Below are 26,282 nucleotides of genomic sequence, written 5' to 3' on the forward strand. Positions count from 1 at the left end.
CGATGGTAAGACAGACACAAAGTTATATACCTCAGTCATCTTGATAGACCACTCTTCAGTCATGAAAAAAATAGTATCTACTTTGGATTATAAATATAAAAAAGTAAAGTAAGAAATATAAAAAGTACAGTTTAATCACAACTGTGTAAAACTATTTATGAAAAAAATAGAGTACTGGGTGTGTAGATGGCCTTTAAAAATGTTTCTGTATATTCCAAATTTGATACAGTAAATGTGTATTATTTTTATAATAAAAATAAATAATTTACTTAAAAACAAAATTGTGCTTCCAGCTTGCTCTAAAAATACTGTCTTTAAAATTAATGGCTGGTTAACATGCCAAGTTTATTATACATATTTGTAGAGCTCTCCCCGAAATTTGAGGCTGCTTATCAAAAGGCAACGACGACAAAAAAGATGAAACAGTATAGCATATCCACTAAAAGGAGGGCAGGAAAACAGGCACCAAGCAGAACCATGGGAAGAACAGTTTCTACAGCTTTAAAAATCTGCTAGCAAATGCAAAGAGACTGCCTGACTCTTGTTTAGCTTCAGATTCTGTGAACACTTCCTTTTAATATAAAAGGAAATGAACAGCAAACTGGCTGCTGACAATGACTTATGTATGTTAACAAGCACTGTCGTGTGGATTATTTAAAATTCAGTTAGCTAAAACCTGTAAAGCTTCTAGAAGAAAACAGCACATCTTCACAATCTTTGTTGCAGGCAACCATTCTGTAGTTAGGAAATAGAATGCATATGAAAAAGTGCTCAACATCATGAGTCATCAGGGAAATGTCATTGTGGTACTAACCAAATTAAAGACTGACAACAATTAAACATTTTAGAGTTGGTAGAGGAAGTGGAACATCTTTAGATTATTGGTGGGCACATAAAATGGTAGAAGCACTATGGAGACTGGTACTTTTTAAAAAATGTTAACATACATCTATCCTCTGATTCTACTCTGATTCTCTTAAGAGTAGGAGCATTTCTACTCTTAAGAGAAATAAAACCATGTATCTACTAAAAGCTGTATATAGGGACGCTCAAACAACTTTAGTCATAATAGATAAAAACTGGATACTGCCCTAGTGTTTATTTACAGGAGAATGTTACAAACAAATAGTGGTATTTATACAATGTAATGGAATGCATTACAAAGTAACAAAATAAATGAAAAAGAAAAGAACCACTGGTACTCTTAACACGGATAAATCTCAAAAACATCATACTAGACACAAAAAATACATTCTATATGATTCTATTTACATGAAGTTCTAGAATAGGCAACACTCATTTCTGAAAATTAGATCAATGGTTGCTTTGGCAGAGGATGGGGTACATGGATTGACTGGGAAGGAGCATAAAGAACCTTTAGAAGTGATGGAAATGCTATGTATTGTCAGCATATGGGTTATACAAGTATATGCATGTCAACACTGATTAAATGGTACTCCCAGAAACTGAGAATTTCACTGTTTTCAAATTATCCCTTAATTAAAAAAAATTAGGTTAGCTCAGTAAGAGCTAACTTATGGCTGCTAAGCTGTTTACTAAAAGAAGACATATCTTTTAGATTTGACATCTGTGGAAGCAAGGTTAGTGTTCTGCAACAAGCACTAAATAACCTGACACATTATTATTGCCTTTGTGGAGAAGGCCTCAGCAGGTAGTGTCAAGATGTTTCTCAAAAAGCAATTGTTCTTTTCTAATGTTTTCATAAAAACTGAAGCTTAAGTATTAGAACTGCCGCTTTATATACTGTTAAACATGTACATGTGACATTGGCCTATGTGTGCAGCAGTAAGTTTGATTAATGACTCAACCACATTTACTTATTTCAACAGAGTTGTACTTTCAGTAAGTAGTGGACTCAGTGAAGAATCTGTGAAGACCTCAAATGATTTAGGTGAAACTCAAGTAAAAATTTATGTAGTCAGGCCCAAACATATTCTCAAAGTACCACTACCATGTTGCATATTTAAATCACATATTCAGATAATAAGCCTAAATTACAAAATAATGGCCAATGTTAAAAATTGCTAATGTCTAGGGGCGCCTGGGTGGTTCAGTCAGTCGAGCTTCTGACTTTGGCTCAGGTCATGATCTCGTGGTTTGTGGGTTTGAGCTCCTCATGGGGCTCTGTGCTGACAGCTCAGAGCCTGGAGCCTGCTTTGGATTCTCTGTCTCTCTCTCTCTCTCTGCCCCTCCCCTGCTCATGCTCTGTCTCTGTCTCAAAAAGAAATAAAACATTAAAAAAAAAAGCTAATATCTAAAAGTGGGGAAAAAGGAAACGGAGGAGAAATGTCCTTATGATCAAAGGCTTCAGATCACTTACAACAAAGGACATTAATAAATACTGCATTTAATAGTTTTAAACTTACTTGATTATTGGAGGCAATGAATCAAGTCTAGTTTCTGGGCTCCAAGCTATGCCATCAACCCTGACTCCATGCTGAAATGTTCGTAGTGTTTTATACTGAATTCCGTCCACATCTGCTTCTTCTTCCTAAACATACGTAGTAAATGTTTTAATAAGTTATGAGAACAAACACTATAACACCCCATTTCGTTATAATGAAGAATTTATCAGGAGGCCATATATATTCTTTTGTAAGTTCAAAAACAAATTAGATACTGAGATTTAAGTGGTTTACTGAACAACGATGACAAAAATCGATAAAACTTTCTAAGCCTCAAAGAATAACTCTCTAGGGCCAGTAAAAATAAACAGTGAACATATTATACTTTATCTTACTTAGAAGACATTTTATTCCTGATAGTAAACATATTTCACAGCAAATGCAATGAAAATTGAATCCTGTAAAAATCAAAATATTCTAGGTAAATGAATTACCATACATAATCGAACTGACAATATTAAAAAAATACATACCGAACATAAAGTTTTGGTTATGTACAAGATAATGCCTCAGTCATTACAATGAATATCAATAATTTTCACATAGTATTATATATGGCACTATACATGTATAAGATGTTACAAATTGTTCATCTAATGCTATTACAGTCTATGAATAGTGAATATGTTGATACAATCTGGTTAGTCTTTTGGATTCTAGGTTAGATGTTTAATCAAAGTCAGCTTATTTACCTGCTCAGTACTAGTAAAATGATTTGTTTATCTTCATGGGAAGAGGAGGAAGAAAAAATGAATTTTGAAAAGCCAAGTCATCTAGGTCTGGCAATATGGACGTTCACCTGAAAAGCTTTCCCATTATAAAAATAATGCAAAAATCCAAGTCCAGGGAAGCAACTGAGCACTTAGGCATGCAGCTATCTTAAGTACTTCTGCCCACATCCAATAACTAACTGCTTGTTTGCGAGGCAAAAAGACAAAGCTTGGTGCCTGCACAAAGAAGGATGATTAGAGACTTCTGCATAGATCCAGGACTTCTAAAGGGGAAGTAGGAATAAAACCAAAAAACCGAAACTACTATGCAAAATGTCTACCATGGGTGAAGGCTAAGAAAGAGAAATGCCACTTATAAGAAAATCTCAACCATAAACTGGTCCTCACATGAGTTTGGGGCCTGAATTCACACTAACTATGTGCTTCAGAAAATAACATTTTAAAATGGCCATATGTTGGTAGTGGCCCTAAGCACTTGACAGACAAAAGCAAATTCTCTTTGGATGAATTACCTCTACCCAGGTCTCAAAAAGTTCCCACAGATATAGTTCAATCAAGTATGATCTTACATGCATGCCCTTATATACGTGGAAAAAAAATATCACAAACACAAGTATGAGTAAGCAACAAGAGATTACCACAAATGATTAGGCAGATTTTAAAAAGAACCAAACAAAAAATTTAGATGAAAATACCATAATGGAAAAAAAAAAATCAATGCTTAGAGCAGCTGGAAGACAGATTTGAAAAAAATTACTCAGAATGGAGCCAAGTGAAGACAACAAGAGAAAAGGGATTCAATGAAAAGGTCTACCACGTATCTAATTGGGGCTATAGAGGAGTGAATAGAGGGAATGAGGGAAGAGGCAATATTCGAGGAGATAATGACAAAGGATCCTCTCCATACTTGATGACAGGCACCAATATGCACATTTAGAAAGAAAAATACATCCCAGTTGGCTTAAATAAAAAATCTGCAGGCAGATACAACATAGTGAAGCTTCAGAATATACACACAAACTCTCATGATATATATTTGTGTGTATATGTATATACACATTGAGGGAGAGAGTGGTGGGGAGGGAGAAGGCCAGGTGTGTGGGGGGGGGTGGGGGTGGGTGGGTAGGGGGAGGTGTCAGCAACAGCAGCCAGAAGAAAAGACAGGTTCCCTACACAAGAGATTTCCTATAAAAGGACAACCATGGACTTCTCAGCAGAAACAACAAATGCATGAAGATAGTAGAATAAGAGCTCCAAAATGATGACTGAAAAAAACTCTAGAACTAAACATTTCAAGAATGAAGCTGTACTAAAGATATTTTCAGAAAAACAAAAACCGAGACTTAGCATCAATAAACTCTCACTGAAAGATCTAAAGCAGATGGTGGCAACCAATGTTGTGCAAAATCTGACCTCTGGCTTGTTTTTGTAAGGCCCATGAGATGAAAATCATTTTTAGATTTTTAAGGAGTTGTAAATAACTATGAGTAATTTGCAACAGACACCTTAAGTGGCTGGAAAAATGTAAAATATTAGAAATTATTTAGTAGTAAATAACTTAGCAGTAAAAATTTAGTAGTAAAGTTTTTCTTATAGTAAAGAATGTGCTTTCAGGTGAAGAAAAATGATCCCAGAAGGAAGGCCTGAGATGTAAGAAAAAGTGAGTAAAAAATCAAAGGCAAGCAGGTGGGTTGATCTAAACAAATATTAGCCACTTTGATGTGTTTTATCACTTAAATTCGTGTGTTAAAGTGAAAAGAAAAATGACAGAACTAAAATATGACAGTAATATAAGTCTGGAGGGTGTGGTAATAGTTCAAAGAGTCAAAGATCCTTATTTTGTTCATGAAGAAGTTAAAGATATTAATTTTGACTTTGTCTAATTAAGTGTGTATGTTAAAGTTTCTTTGGTAACCATTAAAAGAAACAGCATGTACAACCTCCAAATTAACAGGGAAGAAAACAATGAAAGGAAGTAACAAAACACAAGCAGAAGACATAAGAATATGTGTATTGGCAAGGTTTTCAAGAGTGAAAAACAAAAAGTAACCCAAATATCCAACAGAAGAATAGATTAATCATGGTGTATTTGTGTATCATATAACAATGGAAATAAATGAACTTTGACATGGAGGAATCTAACAAATACAATGGTAAGAGCAACATACTGTAGAACAGAATACAGAATAATTTCATTAAAACAAAGGTTAAAACATGAAATACAATATACTGATTTGTAACATCTACATATATGGTAATTCTATAAAGAAAAACAAAGAATCCCCAACATAAACTTTCAGACTCTTGGGGGTGAGAAGGAAAGGCCGTAAGGGGAGAACACCCAGAGGGCTTCGAGGGAATTGCTAATGTTCCATTGCTTAAGCCAGGTTGTGGGTATACAGGAACATATTTTCTTCTTCTTCTTCTTTTTTAAAATATTTGTTTATTTTGAGAAGGGGTGAGGGGCAGATAGAGAGGGAGAGAGAATCCCATGCAGGCTTTGCACTGATAGCCCCTATGCGGGGCCCAGCCTCACCGTGAGATCATGACCTGAGCTGAAATCAAGTGCTGGATGCTCAAGTGACTGAGTCATCCAGGTGCCCCTATTTTATTATTCTTTATACTTTTTATAGATAATACATATTTTAAAATACTTTTTATAGGCTTAAAATATTGTAATTTAAAAATAAGTAAATCCTTGTCTTGTTATTTAAATCAATACCCTAACTTGTCTAGAGACTCCAGCAAAATTTTTCACCACAAATTTGCCCAAGGAATCCTCTGTATTAAGTGGCTGTAGTTACCTTTTGTAAGTTATCCTTTATAATTCTTTTATAATTTTATAAAATTCTAACATCATCAAGGAAAAAAAAAAATCCAGAGCAGGTGAAACTTGTTATTTAATGAATACATATGTCTACATAATAGGAATATTACCTAAAGGCCTGTTCTAAGAACTCCATTCATCCTGAATCTAAATGCAAAGTTTCAGGGATGCCTGGGTGGCTCAGTCAGTTAAGCATCCGACTTCGGCCCAGGTCATGATCTCACAGTCCATGAGTTCAAGCCCCGCATCAGGCTCTGTGCTGACAGCTCAGAGCCTGGAGCCTGCTTCAGATTTTGTGTCTCCCTCTCTCTGACCCTCCCCCATTTATGCTCTGTCTCTCTCTGTCTCAAAAATAAATAAACATAAAAAAAAAAATGCAAAGTTTTAGAGTGTGTACTTAAAGTGAATCCTATTGGATGTGTAGATTTTTTCCAGGATAGCCTTTGGGATCCTTAGCAAAGCCATTTCACAGATACATTACACAGGGTTTTCTCTAAATAATTCAGATGCCCCTTGAAAATAACTTTAAATTTCAGATGAACTTAGAGTTAACAACAAAAAGTTTTTCCATAAATGAAAAAAAGGAGATAGAAATGTACTTATCAAGGAAAGAAAAACACTGTCAACTTTTATTACTTCATAATCTGTGTGTATAATAACTGTATAGCTAACAGCCAGATATGCCAAGGCAGCAACCACCAAGCAATTTTAAAATAAGGTTAAGAGCCTAATCATAGCTGACTTCATAGTTTGGGTTACATCTATTTTTCCACACTGGACAAATCCATCTTCTAAAAATGAAGTTTCACCATCAAAACACACTTTACTTTGCGACTGTAACAACAGTGTTGACAATTGGGTTCTATAATTTGTTACCCATAGTATATATGGAGTTATTGGGTGGCCGGTGGAGATAAAGAAACCCAGGGACTCTATACCCTGAGCTTTATGTATTACCAGTGAAACCTTTTTTCCTGGCAGCAATGTCTGCCAGGGAGCCAACTAAAAGGCTAGGGTGTGTGTGTGGTATAGGCAGAGACGAATGTTATTTTAGGTTTAGTTTGGGGTGTAGGTAGTATTGTATAGGAAGGAAATTAAGACACTTTGGAAAACTTGCTACAGTACAAATCATTATATAAGGCTCTGGCGTATTTGAGGTTGGGACAAAGCCAGGTTGATTGAAAGGGCTATTCTAAGGGTTTGAAATTGGTAGGCCTTCCCACCACACCCATTTAAGGCCAAACAGAATTTTAGTCAGATGAGACTGTAAAAGTTTACCTAGTCCACTTCTTTCATCTCACACTTGAATTTATAGAACACTGAAGAGAGTTTGCACAACCCTTCTCTGCACATTCGGTGACAGGAAATTAGCTACTTCTTGGGGGGAGCTTATTCAACTCAGGGGTAGTTCTGATTAGAAGAGTTCTCTTTAACGTTAAACCTAACTCTGTTCCCATGTAAATTCTATTCAGTGCTCCTGCCTTCTGGAACCATATGGATTAAGTCTACTTCAGTGATGGCAAGTGTCTGGCCACAGCTGATCTCTCTTTAGGTGAATGCACTCAAAGAGCAGATTCAGCATCGGTCTTAAAGTGCTATTAAGCCACAACTCAACTCAGAATTGACAAGTAACACAAAATACATCTACCATTCTGAGTCTAATCCCTCTTTCACATGATGGTTTCAAACATTTTTAATAGCATTCTGAAATGTCTTTGAATACATCATCTGCTTTGCATCATAATATACACTGCTGAGAACTGAAGTAAACATTAAACAACCTGTGAATTTATACAGGAGAATATAGAGCTATACTGTCCAGCCTGGTAGCCACCAGTCACATGGGGTGATTAAGCACCTGAAATACAGCTAGTTCAAAACTGTGTATATTTCATAAAGTGCAAAATCCACACCAATACAAAATATCTCATAAATTAAAAAAAATTTTTTTAATGTTTACTTTTGAGAGAGAGAGGCAGAGCGTGAGCCAGGGAGGGCAGAGAGAGAGGGAGACACAGAGTGTGAAGCAGGCTCCAGGTTCTGAGCTGTCAGCACAGAGCCTGATGAAGGGCTTGAACTCACAAACTGCGAGATCATGCCCTGAGCTAAAACCAGATGCTTAGCTGACTGAGCCACCCAGGAGCCCCTCATTAATTTCTCATATTGGTCACACATGAAATATTTTGGATACAATGGGTTAAAAAATTAAAATTAATTTCACCTGGTTTTTACTTTTAATGTGTTTGCTATAACACTTAAATTTATATACCTGTGGCTCACATTGTATTTCTACAGAACAGCATTGAATTTGGCAGTTAAGCATTGCACTGACTCATGGTGAACATCCAGGTGACTAAAAACTATAAGTCACAATTGTCTCTTCTAGCTTTAGCAGTCTATCATTTCAAGACTTTATTAATTTTTAGCTTGTTCAACTTGGTCCATTAATCCGATCTATTAAAGAATAACTCAATTCTAAGTACAGTGTCTGGCAAACAATAGGTGCTTAATAAATACTTGTTAAATGCAGTTTATCATCAAAGCATTAGGTATCCTTGTTAGCTTCATGTTCTATATAAATTCAATGAGCTTGCTTAAATCAAATGTTCTCATTCAAATCCCAGTAAGGGCCCCGATGCATTACTGGTGACCCTTTGAATAGACTAGAAACTTTCATGTTTCCTCCACCCTTTGCACATAGGACTTTTTAGAGCAGTTTTCTTACTGCATTGTTTTACGTTTAAACATCTTGAGGTCAGAGTTCTTGCTTTTTTAACATGTGTTACCGGTTCCCAGAACCTGATTTGCACTTAATACTTGACAAATACATGACATCAATTAACAGTACCATCATTCAGCTCAAATTTCCATATTCAAAAGAACACCATAAGATTCTGAAAAATGCTTTGTTGAAATTTAAACCTAGTGCACTGTTTCCTAAGAGTCTTAGAATGAGGACTGCCTTTCCAACAGGAAAGTGGAAAGCTTTTAATTCAATTTACCTTTACTTCATGTTGTCTCAGACAAGAGGGAGGCAGAAATTGGATGCTATGAAACTTGAAGATTCTAACATGAGAAAATACAATGTTTAATAGTGTTTAATTAGATAAAAAAAAAAAAACTTTAAAGGGAAGCAATAATTTATTCTGAATCCTCAAACACAGATTATTGGGATTCAATTCTCTTGCAGAACTATTTGAAATATGGCTGCAACCTGTCTGAATAGCACAGAGGGAAAAGAACAGGGGTTTAGAACCAAGGTCTAGATCTTGTTTTTTTTTTTTATTTACCAGTCATTTACAAATCCCTGAACTTCTTTGAAGTAAAATGGAAACTCTATGAGGTCAGGGACAGTTGTTTAATTGTATCTCCGATACTTGGCACAGAATATTTGTGTTCATTACTTGCCAAATTAATAAAATCCAATTCTTTCTTTAGGTAACTTGGCTGTAAGACCCAGATTGCCAATCTGACAGGTCTGAAGATGAACAAGGACAATGTGCAAGACATGACAGAGCAATACAAATGTTTTTGTTAGTTCTCTTCTCGTTTTGTCTTTTGCTTTCATTTTCTCTCTGCCACTCATCACCTCTGCCTTTCTTCTTAATTTTTTTCTCCCTTCTTGACTTTCTCATTTCCTAGCTGGACATAAACAAGAGATTAAGGTATATTTTTTCAGTATTTTTTTAAACACAATTCTATGTTTACAGCTATTAATTTTAAAAGTAATGAAGTAAAAGTTTCACCTGTAAGGAGCTGCTCTATTCTTTTGTAGGTTAGTAGCCTACACTGGAAGGATGGTTTTTCCCTCAGTCTTTTTCAAGAGTGTGTTATTTCTCTTAATAATGTGGACTTTTTTTGATCCTAACCAAATAGTCCAGCTAGTCAGACAGAGGGTCACTTAGTGTGAAAGCAAGCACTTCCTATCCCAACCTTAAGAGACAATGTGGGACAACGTAAGACCTCCTGTATTCTACTCAGACACCAAAAAACTGAAGCCTTTAATTCATACTTTCTCCTTAGGATAAATACTCATGCAGTCTAACTTTGTATAACTTTATATATTTATTGCATTGCAAAATGCTAAACTGCACTTATGATGCCAAAACATTGTAAGATACTGAACTGCTTCCCAAGTAAAAGAGAAAATAATGTTTATAAACAGTATGGGAGTGGTAAAGTTACTTTAAATCTTTGAAAACTGATCACTGTCAAATTACCTCATTGATTAATCTTGAGAAATACTGTTCTATGAATAATATTCTGGTAAATTAAGGATTAGCCAAGATTTCTCAGAGTTGAACTCTCATTGTTTAGATTCTTCCACATGTGGAACTATTTCCTGTGAGAAAACATGGTGTGTGCTCATCAGAAACAATCTTGCTTTGGTCATTAAATATGGGCCTGTGCTAGGGGGCAATGCTGACCAAATCAATGACAGTTAAAACATACGTGTGTGTGTGTGTGTGTGTGTGTGTGTGTGTGTGTGTGTGTGTATGCATTAAATGTGCCAGATGCCTTCCAGGAACTTCTCATGTACTAACTCACTACATTCTCATAACACCCCATTAAGTATTATTTTCAGCATTTTTATAGGAGAGGTTAAGTACCTGCTCAAGGTCATACAGCTATTAAGAGGTAAAGCCAGGTAGGAGTAAAAACCTAAGCATTTTGGTGCCAGAGCTCACTGTCTTAATGACTGTGCTAAATTGTCTGTTCAATTAATATGGTCTCATACTTTGTACACTCTGGATGTGTGCTTTAGATGTATGAGAAGCAAGAGAGCATATGAATAGAAAAGCTGAATATCCTGACAGCTGTAAAATCTCCTGGAGGACCATTTTTAAGGCTTGTTTCCTAAGTCAAAGTGGAATGTAGAAAAACTAGATTAATTACTTAGAATTCATTTGTTTCCCTGTACATACCAAATGTTCAGTTAATCACAACCTTCAATTACTAGGATATTGCATTTCTAAACATGAGGCAAAAGAGAAGCCTTACAGTCTTTTTTTTTTTCACTAATGTTTCCACAAGTCTCAGGCATATATTACTGGAATATCTTCCTCTGTAGTTCTTCATATCATTTTTTTTCTTACATTCAAACTCAATATGCTTTCCAAATTTAGCCAAAGTTTACCAAAAAAAATTTTTAAGCTCTGAAATAGCTGCACTGTCATTCACTGAGTTTGTACACTAACCTGAAATGTACACGTGCCAATGACCACATAATTACTGCCACCATATGCAATTAGGTTTCCTGAATCCCCACTCTCAAAGGGATTAAATTCTACCACATGCACATAATCTTCACAATCCACAGTGTAGGCAGCATTTCTTGTGGCATCTTGCTTCATCTTGTATGTCAATACTTGAACAGTTGTAAAAATAAAATAGCCTTCTACTGGACAAGGTCACGAAACTGTGGATGATAGCACAGACACGGTTAAGACAGAAACCATCAAAGTGTTAGTCACTTTCAGCAAATAAAATAAGGACATGGTGTTTCAGATGCCAGAGACAGCTAAACAATTTCAAGTACTTCTTTAAATACTTTATGAGTGATACCTGCAGAATATATCATAATATCCTGTTTAGATGACCTAAAAGATACAGTAAGTACTTGGAAGATATAACCACTGTAATAAATATATTCATAAAAATTAATGATACTTAACATTTACGAAGCACCGCTTGTAAGTTCCATGTTGAGGATTTAACTGACATCAGGACACCTATATTTGCAAACTTAAGAGGAAGGTACTACTTACAGTTCCCATTTTACAGAGAAAGAAATGGAGACTTTAATAGGTTAGCTGCCAAGCTCCTAAGGCGAGACAGCATTTAAAATACTTTACTATGTGTTGGACACCAGTGCTAGAGAAGTAAAACACAGCCCTCCACCTTGAAGATTACAATATCCGGTAATGGTCATGATTCAGTGTGAAAAGAGCAATAAAATAAGCAGATCCAAAATAGAGGATCTGGAGGAAGGAGTGCCGAAATGTGTGACATAAAGATAATATTCATAAAACTAGGCACAAAATTTCAACCAGCCTGTCATGGCCTGGTGTGCACTGTGGAAGCAGCATTCCCAGATGAAGCAGCATTCCCAGAGATTTAGGGATCTAAAGAGGTCTTTTTTCTCTTAACTGGATGCAGGAGTTGTTCTGAGAACAGTTGGGCTCAGTAACAAACACATCAAGAACCTGATAAGTATTTATTGAGAATCAGAGGAATCCCACCTCAGGGAGCCTATAAAATAGTAACCATAGGAGAGGGGATCCGGGACTGGGCAATAGTTAAAGGTGACCAGCAGGTGGATGCCCTCAGAGGCAGCCCGGTGTCAGAAGTGGAAAAGATTCGAGGTTAGGAAACTTGGTCCCCTATTCCTCGTTAAACTAGTGCCCAATCTCACTACATTCTCAGGGTTTTACTGTACAAGGCGGGCTGGACTTGTCCTCTAAAACTGGAGGGGAAAAGACGGAAGGAAAACTTAAGTCCTCTCAAAGAACCCCAACACCTCTCCCCAGGCAGGCAAGTCCCGCGAGACCCCGCTACCACCTCCCGAAGACCCAGGTCAGAAGGAAGAGAGGTGGAGCACGGCCCGGGGAGAGAAGGAACTCGCACGAAAAGGATGCGAGCGCGGGCGGCCAGGAGCAGAGCGGCGCGGCCCCCTGGGTTCCCGTGTGATACGCACCAGGGGCGTCGGGAAGTGGTCAGAAGGAATCTGGTCTCCGCTGGGGGCTGCTGCGGCGCGCTCAGAGTTTGTTTCCGGGTCAGAGGGCGGAAGCAGCGATTGGCTCCCGAGCCTTCCCGCGAGATTTAAAATTAAAATGGACAACTTGGAGACTGCAGCTCGGCCGGAGTTTGCTTCTGTTGGGTCTGCACCTAGCGGGTCTACTTTGAGCCAGGTGAGTCTCATGTCTTCCTTACCCTGCTGTCGTACTTTAATTTTTGACTCAGGCTGCGGCTGGGGAGGGGTTTTCGGTGACAGCTAAGTAACCGTCTAGGGTATTATTTTTTCAGTGGCTTTGCTCTCGAGCTTGGTTGGGTCCCGGGGTGTTGAACGGAGTTCACGGTACCTAGTGATGAATAGAGCTAAAAGGCCCTGAGGGATCATCTGCAGACTGGAAGACTGAGCCCCGTAGAGGCCTATTTAGGTTCATTAGGTTGGCAGGAAACCAGGTCCTAGTCCCAAAACGTGCGCAGGCTCCAATTCTGAGACTTCGCCCTCTCCCTATTACATTCTTCTAAGGAATATTTAGGATCAGCATTCTGACGATAATAGCACCAACGACTGCCATTTTTTTTTTTTTTTTCAATTAAGCACCTAATAAGTGTGCAGGCACTAGGTGGGTTATTTACTTGTGTCTCATAGTTTTATGAGGTAGGAGATCTCTTAACTGGTTTTACATTTAAGGAAATTAATATTCATCAGAGATTTTAAATACTGAAGACCATACATCTCTTAAATTGGGGAACCTGATGTGGGCCCTGGAATGTCTGACTCAAAAATTCTTTTACCATCTCACACTGTCTCTACAGTGATAATTTCCTGTCTCATAATTTTTGCTACAGTGCAGTTTGGAATCCAGTTTTTTAAAACAAGTATTTATTATCGATGCCACCTTCTACTGTTTTTGTATAGTGCAGCCTAACATTCAGAGTGCTTGCATATTCATTGTCTCATTGGCTTCTCAAAACTGGCTGGAAGGTATTATTCCTGTTTTCTATGTGATGTTACTTTACCTAGGCAGTCAGTTGTAAAACTGACTGCCTAGGCTTATACAGACAGCTAGCTGCTGACAAGCTGAGACTACACCAGTGTTGGCAAACTAGGGCACTACTTGCTTTTATGTTTTTGCAGTCAGTTCCTGAGCTAAGAATAGATTTTACATGTTTGAATAGTTGAAACAAAAACAAGAGAATAATATTTTGTGAAACTTAATTTTAATTTCCATAAAGTTTTGTTGAAGCACAGCTATGCTCATTTGTTTATGTATTGTCTGTGGCTATTTTCGTACAGCAAGATCAAGTAGAATAGTTGTGACATCTAGACCATATGCCTTGCACTCCTTAAATATTTACTATTTTGGTCCTTTCCAAAAAGTGTTCTGACCCCTGGATGAGACTGTTGGCTTTTATATGTGCCAGACACTGCTAAAAGCTAAACTTGTATTTATGTCATTTACTTTTCACAAAATCCTGTGAGATAGGAACTATTATTTTCATTTTCAGTACAAGGAGGCTGAGGCAGGGGCGGTGACATAGATCTCATAGCTATTAAGTTAATTCTTGACTAGTTTTCATTCTTAGCAATCTGAACTCATATTACTTTTAAATAATACCCTAAATTATTTAGTGCTAAAGATTTGTCAGGTAAACTGATCATATCACTGAAAATTTACTTTTTCACTTTCGGTTTTTTTTTTTTTTTTTTTCTTTTAAGAAGTGAGGGTGATGGGCACCTGGGTGACTCAGTTGAGCATCTGACTTCAGCTCAGGTCATGATCTCATGGTTTGTGAGTTTGAGCCCTGCATTGGGCTCTCTGCCATCAGGGCAGAGTCTGCTTTGGATCCTCTGTCCCCTCTCTTTCTGCCCCTCTCTGGCATGTGCGCTTGCTCTCTCTCCCTCTCTCTCAAATAAGCCTTTAAAAAAAGAAATGAAGGTGATATTTTGAAGAGAAATATAACTTTTAGCAACTTACTAGTATTTGTATAGATGTGGATATTGTAAAGTTTTTTATTTGTATCTTTAAATTGCATCACTGATGCAACTATGAATTATTGCTGTAAATGTTATGTACCCATTTTCTTGATCATATAAACCCAAAATACCTAGTAAATATCTGGAATTCTATTTATGCCACATAAAGAAAGAAAAAGATAACAGGAAGCTAATAAATGGGATATGTACAGTAGAATATACCCCAAATAAGATAATGGCATATGAATATGTTAGAAATGAGCATACTTAAGAGGAGGTAGGAAAAAACAACTTTTAGCGGGCATAACTGTAAACTCAGAGAAAGGAATTACTTCCTTGTTTACACTTGGGCTTATAAGACATTGGAACTACATCCAGTTGTTTTGAAAGACTTTTGTCTGTCAAGGGAAGTTATGTAATACAGTGATTTAAGAGCACAGCTTATGGAGTTAAGCATCTTGGGTTTAAGTCTGTTTTGCCATTTGCTAGATGAGTGACATGGGTCATCACATTCTTCAAAGGTAAAATGAAGATAATAATAGACCTTCCTCATAGGACTCTTGCAAAGATTGAATAAGGTAATAAATATTAAGCTTTTGAAAAATTTCTGGCACCAAGAAACTGCTGAATATTAGATATTGTATTGGTTATCTATTGCTGTGTAACAAACCATCCAAAACTTAGTGGATTTAAAACAGCAACCACTTTATTTGCTTAAGATACTGTGGACCAGCAATGGCTGGACTCAGCTAAGTGGTTCTGCTAGTCTTGCCTGGGATCACTAATGTGGCTGCAGTTCCTCTGGCAGGTTGATGGGGGCTGGAAAGTCTAATATAGCCTCACATGTCTTTGAGTTGGTGTTGGTTGTCAACTGGAGTGCAGTGGTTCTCTTTTCTATGGCCTCTTGAGCAGGTGAGCTTGGACTTTTTCATATGGCAGTCTAGAGTAAGAAAGAGAGTAAGAACTAAGACCACCCACAGGTTGGATGTCTGCTAAGGCTCAGAGGACTCAGCATCTAGTTGTGCCCATACCTCTAATTTATTACAGCAACAAGATGCTAAACAAAATCAACAAAGAGCGAAGCTACATGGGGAGACGGTGCAGGAAGCAAAGTCCTGGGGTGATCAGGCATAAGCTTACAGAAGTCTGTTCTTAGTGGAGCACATAGGACATGCTTAAGTCCTCAAGCAAAATGTCTTGACAACCCATATGAAGTAGTGTCTATCAGGAAAACTCTTTAGAGACGCAGTGCCCAGGGTACTGATGTAGGTATCCTCTGTCTGTGTTCTAAAATTCCAGACTCAGAAAGAAAGCATTGTGTTCAGCATAAACTATATTATTTGTATAAACAGTTTAGCCACAGTGAGCCACTCTTACTGGGAACCCTCCTGAATTCTGAGTTCCCAGGTGCAGCCAAGGGCCAACCTTGTAGGCAGGACTTTCAAAAGATAGATATCAGGCATGCTGTAGTAACTTTTTTTTTTTTTTTATTAAAAAAAATTTTTTTTTTAGCGTTTATTTTTTTTATTTTTTTTTTTTTTTAAATTTTTTTTTTCAACGTTTATTCATTTCTGCGACAGAGAGAGACAGAGCATGAACGGGGGAGGGGCAGAGAGAGAGGGAGACACAGAATCGGAAACAGGCTCCAGGCTCTGAGCCATCAGCCCAGAGCCTGACGCGGGGCTCAAACTCCCGGACCGGGAGATCGTGACCTGGCTGAAGTCGGACGCCCAACCGACTACGCCACCCAGGCACCCCTAGCGTTTATTTTTTTGAGACAGAGCATGAACGAGGGAGGGTCAGAGAGAGAGGGAGACACAGAATCCGAAACAGGCTCCAGGCTCCGAGCTGTCAGCACACAGCCTGACGCGGGGCCCGAACTCACAGACCATGAGATCATGACCTGAGCCGAAGTTGGACGCTCAACCGACTAAGCCACCCAGGCGCCCCTGTAGTAGTCTTTTCAACAAGGGCCTTTTGCGAGCCAGGCTTGGAACTCCCATGACGTCATTCTTGCCATATTCACTTGGTAAATCAAGTCACTAGACTGACCTATATTTAAAAGGGTAAAAAAGTAGACCAGTTATTTTGGGATAATGTAGGGATGGGAGGAAATTGGTCTTTTTCTTTTTCTTTTTTTAATTTACCACACATATTACCATCTATCTCAAAACAAATATAACAAATATTTTGAAACTCCTTTACTTAGCTATGTCTGTGTCTATAATTACTAAGTTTATAGAATTTACATATCTGTTTTATATGAATTTTCAGACTGAAGGTTGGATTTTGTTATTTCAAAAGATTTGGCTTAAGAAAACTAAAGGAGAGGAAAATATGATTGTGCAGAAGTTGTGTTGTTCTGTTTTCCTAAATTTAATTAAAAGCAATCTTAGTAAATATGAAATGACCTTTCATTCACTACTTATTTTTCCCTAACTCTGCTTTCTTACACATGTTAAATATTAGTTTCCAATTAAAATAAAGCTTTTTAACATTGCATTTTGTTCTACTTTCAGAGAATGGCTGTGCTTAATCAAAAGTCTATCTTGGATATGATTAAAGAGTTCAGAAGGAATTGGCACATTCTTTGTGATTCTGAGAGAACTACTATATGTGGTGCAGACTCCATGCTCTTGGCATTGCAGCTTTCCATGGCAGACAACAACAAACAGGTTAGTAGACTATATTTGGGTTTACTTGTTTTTTTAAAGTGAATTTTGGTAGCTGCTCATTTTAATTATATCAATTTCTTTGCAGTATATGTCCTCCTATGATAATATCAATATAGTATTTTCAAAAATGCCTCTGTATATCTACATCAAAATATTACAATTGGATTTGAAATGATTTGCTTCAAAATTAAGGCCTTCATATGTATAATTTAACGTAGGACATGCATATTCAATGTTTAATTTGAAATCTTGAGATAAATATGCAACTAGTATTATGGTTAAAAATGTTTTTATTTATGACTTCTTTAAAAAGTTCTAGAAGGCATACATAAATTATGTTTATTTTAATATAATTGAAGTCTTTTATGACTAATTTCAGACTCAGTGCTATAGATTGATTATTCTAAGCCATGTTATGAATCAGAATCACTTGGGAAGGTTTTTAAACAAATCTTGGAATTTCCAGTCTTGGAAATTCTGATTCTTGTAATCTGCACTGAGACTCTGGAAATTGTCTTTTTAAAATCTTTTCTTAATCTGATTCTTATGTAGTTGGCTTGGACCAAACTAGTGTTTGGAATGAGCTGTACCTAAAGGTGTTCAGGTGAGAGAAGGATGAATATAAACTGGAGTGGTAAGAAAATGATTTAAACATTTTAGATTTTAGGTGATGTACTTAAAGGAAGGGGAAGTCTTTGGATGGCAAGGTTTTAAAGAAGGGATGAAGGAAGGGAAAAGTCAGTTAAGAAGCATCCAGAGGGATCAAAGTCTTGATGGTTTGAATATAACAAGGAGAATGTCTCCTAATATGAAGGGTGGAATAGTTTCAGTGGGCCTGTTGGGCAAGATAGTGAGTGAAATGACATTCTGATGAGTTATTTTAATCTGTTATGTCAGTAGGTTCCAGATTTTTAGATTTCATATACCAATAAAAGTTCCAAAGAAGTATTATACATTGACAGATTTGAACATTTGTCACATTGGCAAATAAGACCATTGAGAAAAACTAGTTACTTGGAACCATAATTTTGGAAAAGGAAGAATATTTTAACACCTAAAAATTAGGAATTGTATAATCTTAAAACAAGAGATAGTCTTTGTTATACATGATAGTTGGAAGTTTTGTGTGTTTATAACATGTGTGTATATTTTTGCATATATATTAAGATAAACTTTGAACATAGAAAGATTTTGACAAAATTCTGACATAGTCATTCTTTTAACAAATATTTGAGTTTTTACTATGTGCTAGACCTTTTTCTAAATTTTTTTTTTTAATGTTTATTTATTTTTGAGAAGAGAGAGACAGAGCATGAGCAGGGGAGGAGAGAGAAAGAGGGAGACACAGAATCCGAAACAGGCTCCAGGCTCTGAGCTGTCAGCACAGAGCCCGACGTGGGGCTCGAACTCACGGACCATGAGATCATGACCTGAGCCGAAGTCGGATGCTTAACAGACTGAGCCACCCAGGCGCCCCTGTACTAGACCTTATTCTAAACATTCTGAGCGGGGCACCTGGGTAGCTCAGTTGGTTAAGCATCTGACTTCGGCTCAGGTCATGATTTCACATTTTGTGAGATCGAGCCCCATATTGGGCTCTGTGCTGGCGGTGTGGAGCCTGCTTGAGATTCTCTCTCTCTCCCTCTCTTTCTCTCTCTCTCTCCCTCTCCCTCTCCCTCTCCCTGTCCCTCTCTCCCTCTCTCCCTCTCTCCCTCTCTCCCTCTCTCTCCCCCTCCCTCTTTCTCCTTGCCCCTCCCCCATTTGCATGTGTGCATGCTCTGTCTCTCAAAAATAAATAAAGAAACTTTAAACATTCTGAAGGAAACTATTGCTCTTATGACATTAATCTTCTAGTGGGGAGAGACAGAGATAATAAATAAGATATTTAGTATTTTAGGTCAAGTACTGTAGAGAAAAAAACACAGATTTGCGCTTAAGGAATGTATCGAATTTGGGGTAAAAGATTTCTTGCAATTTGAAAAAGGATGGTCAAGGAAGGCCTCATCTGCAAGTTGCCATTTAAGCAAAGATTCGAAAAGGAAAAGAAGGAACTAGGCATGGAAATTTTTGTGGGAAGGGACTACCAGGCAAAATGGAAGGACTCTGAAGTGGGCATGTGCCTGGCATGTTCAAGGAACAGCAAAGAGGCCAACACAGCTGTTTATATAAATGTTAATTGTTAATTTCTTCCCTTTCATTTTCCCTTCCCCCAATTTTTTTTCTTTTCTATTTATTTATTTTTTAGCTTCTGTGTGCCAAGCATTGTAATAAGTGTTGAGGTTAAAATGATGAACAAAACCAGACATTGCTCCTGCCTAGCTTATTACCTAGTGGGTGAGGTAGACATTTAGTAGAGAAAAATACAAATAAATGTAAAACTATGGCTGTGAGAAGAGGTGTATGAGGCTGTGAGACCAGGGAGTTGACCTGGTTGGAGAGATCAAGTTGAACTGTAAAGCAAGGAGAGCAGTTAACTAGGCAAAGAGTTGGGGCAAGATGATGAGGATGAAGGAATAGCATATGCAGAAGCCTTGAGCAGGAGACAGTAGGTAGAGTTTGTGAAAATGCAAAAGAACCAGGGTAGCTGAAGTGGTGGTGGTTACATGACCCATTTGTCTGCTTTTTTATTTTTAATCATAGTCATTGTTAAAAATCAACTCTATCTAGGTATTTGGGAAAAAAAATGGAAGTAGCACTTTTTGGAGTTTGTGTTTAAAAAAAAGTTAAACTTTCAGAAAAGTCACAAGAATAGTACACTGAACTCCTTTATGCCCTTCACTTAGATTCACCAGTTAATATTTTGCTACCTTTGCATCATTCTTTTAATATTTTTGTACGTGTATATCATAGAAATAGATAAATACACACAGATATATATTGCACACATACATATGTATTATTCATATTATTCTATATGAACCATTTGATGGTAAGTAGCAGACACCCTGAATTTTTATCCCTAGACACTCTTGGTGTTGTACATTCTGTGGAGTTTGACAAATATATAAGACATGTATCCACCTTTATAGTATTGTACAGAATTGTCTCCCTGCCCTAAAATTCCTCTCTGCTCTACCTATTTATCCTTCCCTCTCCCCAGCCCCTGGCAACCACTGATCTTTTAATTGTCAGCATAGATTTGCCTTTTTCAGAATGTCATGTAGTTGGAATTGTGAAGTATATATAGCCTTTTCAGATTGGCTTCTTTTACTTTCTTTCAGATGCATTTATGGTCCCTCCATGTCTTTTCATGGCTTAATAGCTCATTTTTCAGCAGTGAATAGTATTCCACTATATGAATCTATCAGTTTATCCATTCATCTTTTACTTTCCTTCCAACCAATATTCAATAAGATATTCAATATTTAATAGGTTCTTTAGTTTAATAATTATTGGGTTTGCTGTTACCCTCTTTTTTTTTTTAATATTTTATTTTTGAGTACTCTCTACACCCAACGTGGGGCTCAAACAACCCTGAGATCAAGAGTTGCGTGCTCTACCAGCTGAGTCAGCCTCTGTTATCATCCTCTTAATTTCCAAGAGCTCTTTTTTTTCTCTCTTTTTGAAATATTGTTCTGTTCTTCCTGCAAGCATATAGTATTTCTCCTTTGAGAGTATTAATACATTTTTGTTTGAGGTTTTCTTCTTGTGTAATATTTCCTCTAAGTTCCTTGTTTTATTAGTCTTGTTTGGGAAGAGTTTCCTTTCTTCCTACTAGAGACTTTCTTCATGATGATCCTTGACCATCCACTTACATTTAAGTGGAGCACTAAAATGCTTACTGGAAACTCTTCATGGAGTATTAGAGTTTGTCAATCCGACCTAACTGGGCTATTTGGCTGGGGAACATTTGATGCCTATCTCTTTAGGATATCCCGTTTAGAACAGTTTTCTCAGAAAAGAGTCCTCTTTGCCCCTGCACGAATAGTGTAAAGTTGAGCTGCCAAGTGTTGGGTGCTTGAAAGAAATATCAACATTTAGAATATAAATGGTCATGTGATTCTTATTGTTTCCATTTGGGTACTCTTGTTTTCAATTGAACTCTTCAGTCCAGAGACTGTTTTACGCTCTCCAGGGAATAAACTGCCAATTTTCTGCCAAAGTAGATGACTGTTCTCCCCTTTCTCAGCAGAAATTAATTATTAGACAAAGTCTAAAAGAAGATTATCCAGAGAGGTAAGCACAGTACTGAGGCTACTTCAGAAATCTCTTCACTGGGGGTGCTTTGGTGGCATCGAACTCTTGGTTTTGGCTCAGGTCATGATCTCACAGTTTGTGAGATTGAGTCCTGCGCTGGGCTCTGTGCTGACAGCGTGAAACCTGCTTGGGATTCTCCCTTTCTCTCCCCTTAACCCCCTCTCCTCTCTGTCTCTTTCTCTTTCTCTCTCTCTCTCTTAAAAATAAATAAACGTTTAAAAAAAGAAATCTCTTCCCTGGCAAGTATCTTCATTATTACCTTTTGCTGGGCAGATTTTCTTCTAGTGGACATAGTAAGAGTGTTGACCTTTAGAACATTTATGTATTTATGTATTAATTTATATATTTATTTATTTGTTTCTGAGAAAGAGAGTGAGAGAAAGAGAAAGAGCATGCGCGAGGAGGGCAGGATCAGGGAGAGGGAGAGAGAATCTTGAGCAAGCTCCGTGCCCATCGCTGAGCCCAACCAAACGCAGGGCTCGATCTCTCATGACTCCATCATGTCACAACTAGACATCATGACCTGAGCCAAAATCAAGAGTCTGAAGCTTGGCTGAATAAGCCGCCCAGGTGCCCTGCCCCATAAAGAGTGTTGACGTTTAGAGGCTTTGACTTTATCTGGCAGGGTGGGCAGGGAGGGTCTCTGATGCAACTTTCCACCTTTCTTATGCTTAGTTTTGTCTCCTAAAACTTGTGCTCAGCGTTCATAAAAACCAGCTTCTTTAGTGTCAGGGAATGGTAGTTACCAGGGAAATATAGGCTCCATCATTTGCTTACCCATTGTATTGGCACTTTCTCATTGTTTTTGAGCTTTTGGGTTTTTATTTTCATTTTTTTTAAATTAAATTTTAGTTAATGTACAGTCCAATATTTGTTTTAGGAATAGAATTCAGTGATTCATCCCTTACATACAACACCCAGTGCTCATCACAACAAGTGCCCTCCTTAATACCTCTCACCCATCTAGCCCATCTCCCACCCACCTCCCTCCATCAACCCTCAGTTTATTCTGTATCATTAAGAGTCTCCTGTGGTTTCTTTCCGTCTCTCTTCCCCCCCGCCCCTTCCCATATGTTTATTTGTTTTGATTCTTAAATTCCACATGAGTGAAATCATAAGGTGTTTGTCTTTCTCTGATTGACTTAATACACTCTAGCTCTATCCACGTCATTGCAAATGGCAAGATTTCATTTTTTTAAAAAATATTTATTTTTGAGAGAGAGAGAGTGCGCAGAGTGTGAGCAGGGAAGGGGCAGAGAGAGAGGGACACACAGAATCCGAAGGCAGGCTCCAGGCTCAGAGCTGTTGGCAACAGAGCCAGACACAGGTCTCAAACTCGTGAACTGCCAGATCATTACCTGAGCTGAGGTCGGATGCTTAACTGACTGAGCCACCTACGTGCCCCAAGATGTCATTCTTTTGATGACTGAGTAATATTCCATTGTATATATATATACCACATCTTCTTTATCCATTCATCAGTTGATGGACATTTGGGCACTTTCCATAGTTTGGCTATTGTTGATAATGCTGCTGTAAACATCAAGATGCATGTACCTCTTTGAATCTGTATTTTTGTATCCTTTGGGTAAATACCTAATAGTGCAATTGCTGGATTGTAGGGTAGTTCTATTTTAGTTGTTTTGTTTTCCAGAGTGTCTACCAGTTTGCATTCCCACCAACAGTGCAAGTGGGTTCCCCTTTCTCCGTATTCTTGGCAACCCGTTGTTTCTTGTGTTGTTAATTTTAGCCATTCTGACAGGTGTGAGGTGGTATCTCATCTGGTTTTGATTTGCATTTCCCTGATACTGAGTGATATTGAGCATCTTTTTTTTTTAATGTTTATGTATTTATTTATTTTTGAGGTGATTGGGGGAAGGGCAGAGAGAGGTCAGAGAATCTCAGGCAGGCTCCTCGTTGTCAGCATAGACTCCGATGTGAGGCTCCCCAACCTGAGATCATGACCTGAGCTGAGATCTAGAGTCAGATGCTTAACCAACTGAGCCACCCAGGTGGCGCAGTTGAGCATCTTTTCATGTGTCTGTTAGCCATCTGGATGTCTTTGGAAAAGTGTCTATTCATGTCGTCTCCCCATTTTTTAATTGGGTTATTTGATTTTTGGGTGTTGAGTTTGATAACTTCTTTATAGATTTTGGATACTCTTTATCAGATATGTCATTTGCAAATATCTTCTCCCATTTAATAGGCTGCCTTTTAGTGTTATTGATTATTTCCTTTGCTGTACAGAAGCTTTTTATCTTAATGAAGTCCCAATAGTTGATTATTTTTTTTTTGACCTTTTGTAATTTCTTTTATGGACAATTCAGTCATGAAAAAATATTTTCTATTTTCTCTTTTATTTATTTATTTATTTATTTATTTATTTAATTTTTTGTTTTTTTCCATTTGATTCCTCTTTATTAGTTCCTGGTAAGGAGGCAGTAAAAATAAGCTGCTCTAAAAACCGATTAACTTTATTTACTTTTTCATTTTTGATAATATCTTAATTTTGAAATTTCCCAGAAGTCCTTGTGATTATTTAAATTTTTTCTCATGTACAGTGATAAAATGATTGGTACTTTGTCTCACAGGATCCCCCTTAGGATCTCTTGTAGGGCTGGTTTAGTGGTGACGAATTCCTTCAGTTTTTGTTTGTTTGGGAAGACCTTTATCTCTCCTTCTATTCTAAATGACAGACTTGCTGGATAAAGGATTCTCGGCTGCATATTTTTTCTGTTCATCACTTTGAAGATCTCCTGCCATTCCTTTCTGGCCTGCCAAGTTTCAGTAGAGAGATCCGTCATGAGTCTTATAGGTCTCCCTTTATATGTTAGAGCACGTTTATCTCTAGCTGCTTTCAGAATTTTCTCTTTATCCTTGTATTTTGCCAGTTTCACTATGATATGTCGTGCAGAAGATCGATTCAAGTTATGTCTGAAGGGAGTTGTCTGTGCCTCTTGGATTTCAATGCCTTTTTCCTTCCCCAGATCCGGGAAGTTCTCAGCTATTATTTCTTCAAGTACACCTTCAGCACCTTTCCCTCTCTCTTCCTCCTCTGGAATACCAATTATGCGTATATTATTTCTCTTTAGTGCATCACTTAGTTCTCTAATTTTCCCCTCATACTCCTGGAATTTTTACCTCTCTTTTTCTCAGCTTCCTCTTTTTCCATAATTTTATCTTCTAGTTCACCTATTCTCTCCTCTGCCTCTTCAATCCAAGCCGTAGTTGTCTCCATTTTATTTTGCAGCTCGTTGATAGCATTTTTTAGCTCCTCCTGGCTGTCCCTTAGTCCCTTGATTTCTGTAGCAAGAGATTCTTGCTGTCCTCTATACTGTTTTCAAGCCCAGCGATTAATTTTATGACTATTATTCTAAATTCACTTTCTGTTGTATTGTTTAAATCATTTTTGATCAGTTCATTAGCTGTTGTTATTTCCTGGACGTTTTTCTGAGGGGAATTCTTCCGTTTCGTCATTTTGGATAGTCCCTGGAGTGGTGCGGGACTGCGGGGCACTTCCCCTGTGCTGTCTTGAATAACTTGTGTTGATGGGCAGGGCCGCAGTCAGACCTGATGTCTGCCCCCGGCCCACCGCTGGGGCCACAGTCAGACTGGTGTGTGCCTTCTCTTCCTCTCTCCTAGGGGCGGGATTCACTGTGGGGTGGCGAAGCCCGTCTGGGCTACTTGCACACTGCCAGGCTTGTGGTGCTGGGGATCTGGCGTATTAGCTGGGGTGGATCAGCAAGGTGCAAGGGGCAGGGGCAGGCTCAGCTCGCTTTTCCTTCGGAGACCCACTTTGGGAGGGGCCCTGCCGCACTGGGATGGAGTCAGACCCGCCGGAGGATGGATCCGCAGAAGCACAGCGTTGGGTGTTTGCGCGGAGCAAGCAAGTTCCCTGGCAGGAACTGGTTCCCTTTGGGATTTTGGCTGGGGGATGGGCGAGGGAGATGGCGCTGGCGAGCGCCTTTGTTCCCCGCCAAGCTGAGCTCTGTCGGCGGGCCGCCCCTCTGCCTCAGCTCCCTCTGTCGGCGGGCCGCCCCTCTGCCTCAGCTCCCTCCCGACAGTCCGTGGAGCACACGCACCGCCTCGCTGCCCTTCCTACCCTCTTCCGTGGGCTTCTTGTCTGCGCTTGGCTCCAGAGACCCCGTTCTGCTAATCTTCTGGCAGTTTTCTGGGTTATTTAGGCAGGCGTAGGTGGAATCTAAGTGATCAGCAGGACTCGCGGTGAGCCCAGCGTCCTCCTACGCCGCCATCTTCCAGTGATCTCTATTTTCTCTTTTAGTTTTAGGTGTTTTATACCAGGAGGGGTTTTTCTACATATCCAGCCAGGCAGATTTCCCTGTTAATGTGTCTATTTTAAAGTTATAACAGATGGTATACATTCTTTCTGCCTCTTGTTTTGATCATCCAGTATTGTTTTCAAGACCTCTTTAGGTATGATAGAAAAGTTGATCTAATTTATTCATTGTAACAATCATCCTTTGTGTGACTGATACATTTTACTCAGTGATGGACTTTTGGGTTGTTTGAAGTTTTTTTGGTATCATAAACAATTCTGCATTGAAATGAGATGTCTGTGCATGGAAAAAGAGTTTCTCTAGGCTCCCTACACAGCAAGTCATATGATAGATACATCTTTGATTTGATGCTACCACATTGCTCTTCCACTTGGTTATTAGAATTTACACATATTTTATTTTATAGTTTTAAAGTTTATTT

The 26,282-nt window shown here is 38.2% G+C and overlaps 2 protein-coding genes across 2 annotated transcripts in view; one reads left to right on the top strand and one right to left on the bottom strand.

The window, feature by feature from the left end:
• Positions 1–12,784, bottom strand: part of NUP37 (nucleoporin 37) — a 42,222-nt gene extending 29,438 nt beyond the window's left edge. The window contains exons 1-3 of the mRNA XM_043562340.1: positions 12,682–12,784; positions 11,183–11,403; positions 2,388–2,512 (exon numbers count right to left, since the gene is read on the bottom strand). Coding sequence (XP_043418275.1) covers positions 2,388–2,512; positions 11,183–11,338 — 281 coding nt within the window. The 5' untranslated portion in view covers positions 11,339–11,403; positions 12,682–12,784. The remainder of the gene's footprint in view (positions 1–2,387; positions 2,513–11,182; positions 11,404–12,681) is intronic.
• Positions 12,785–12,805: 21 nt separating this feature from the next.
• LOC122472600 (PARP1 binding protein) overlaps positions 12,806–26,282 on the top strand; it is a 75,818-nt gene continuing 62,341 nt past the window's right edge. The window contains exons 1-2 of the mRNA XM_043562339.1: positions 12,806–12,895; positions 17,211–17,366. Of these exons, the coding sequence (XP_043418274.1) occupies positions 12,818–12,895; positions 17,211–17,366 (234 nt within the window). The 5' untranslated portion in view covers positions 12,806–12,817. The remainder of the gene's footprint in view (positions 12,896–17,210; positions 17,367–26,282) is intronic.

This window comes from Prionailurus bengalensis, chromosome B4 (genome assembly GCF_016509475.1).
Source record: "Prionailurus bengalensis isolate Pbe53 chromosome B4, Fcat_Pben_1.1_paternal_pri, whole genome shotgun sequence".
Lineage (NCBI taxonomy): Eukaryota > Metazoa > Chordata > Mammalia > Carnivora > Felidae > Prionailurus > Prionailurus bengalensis.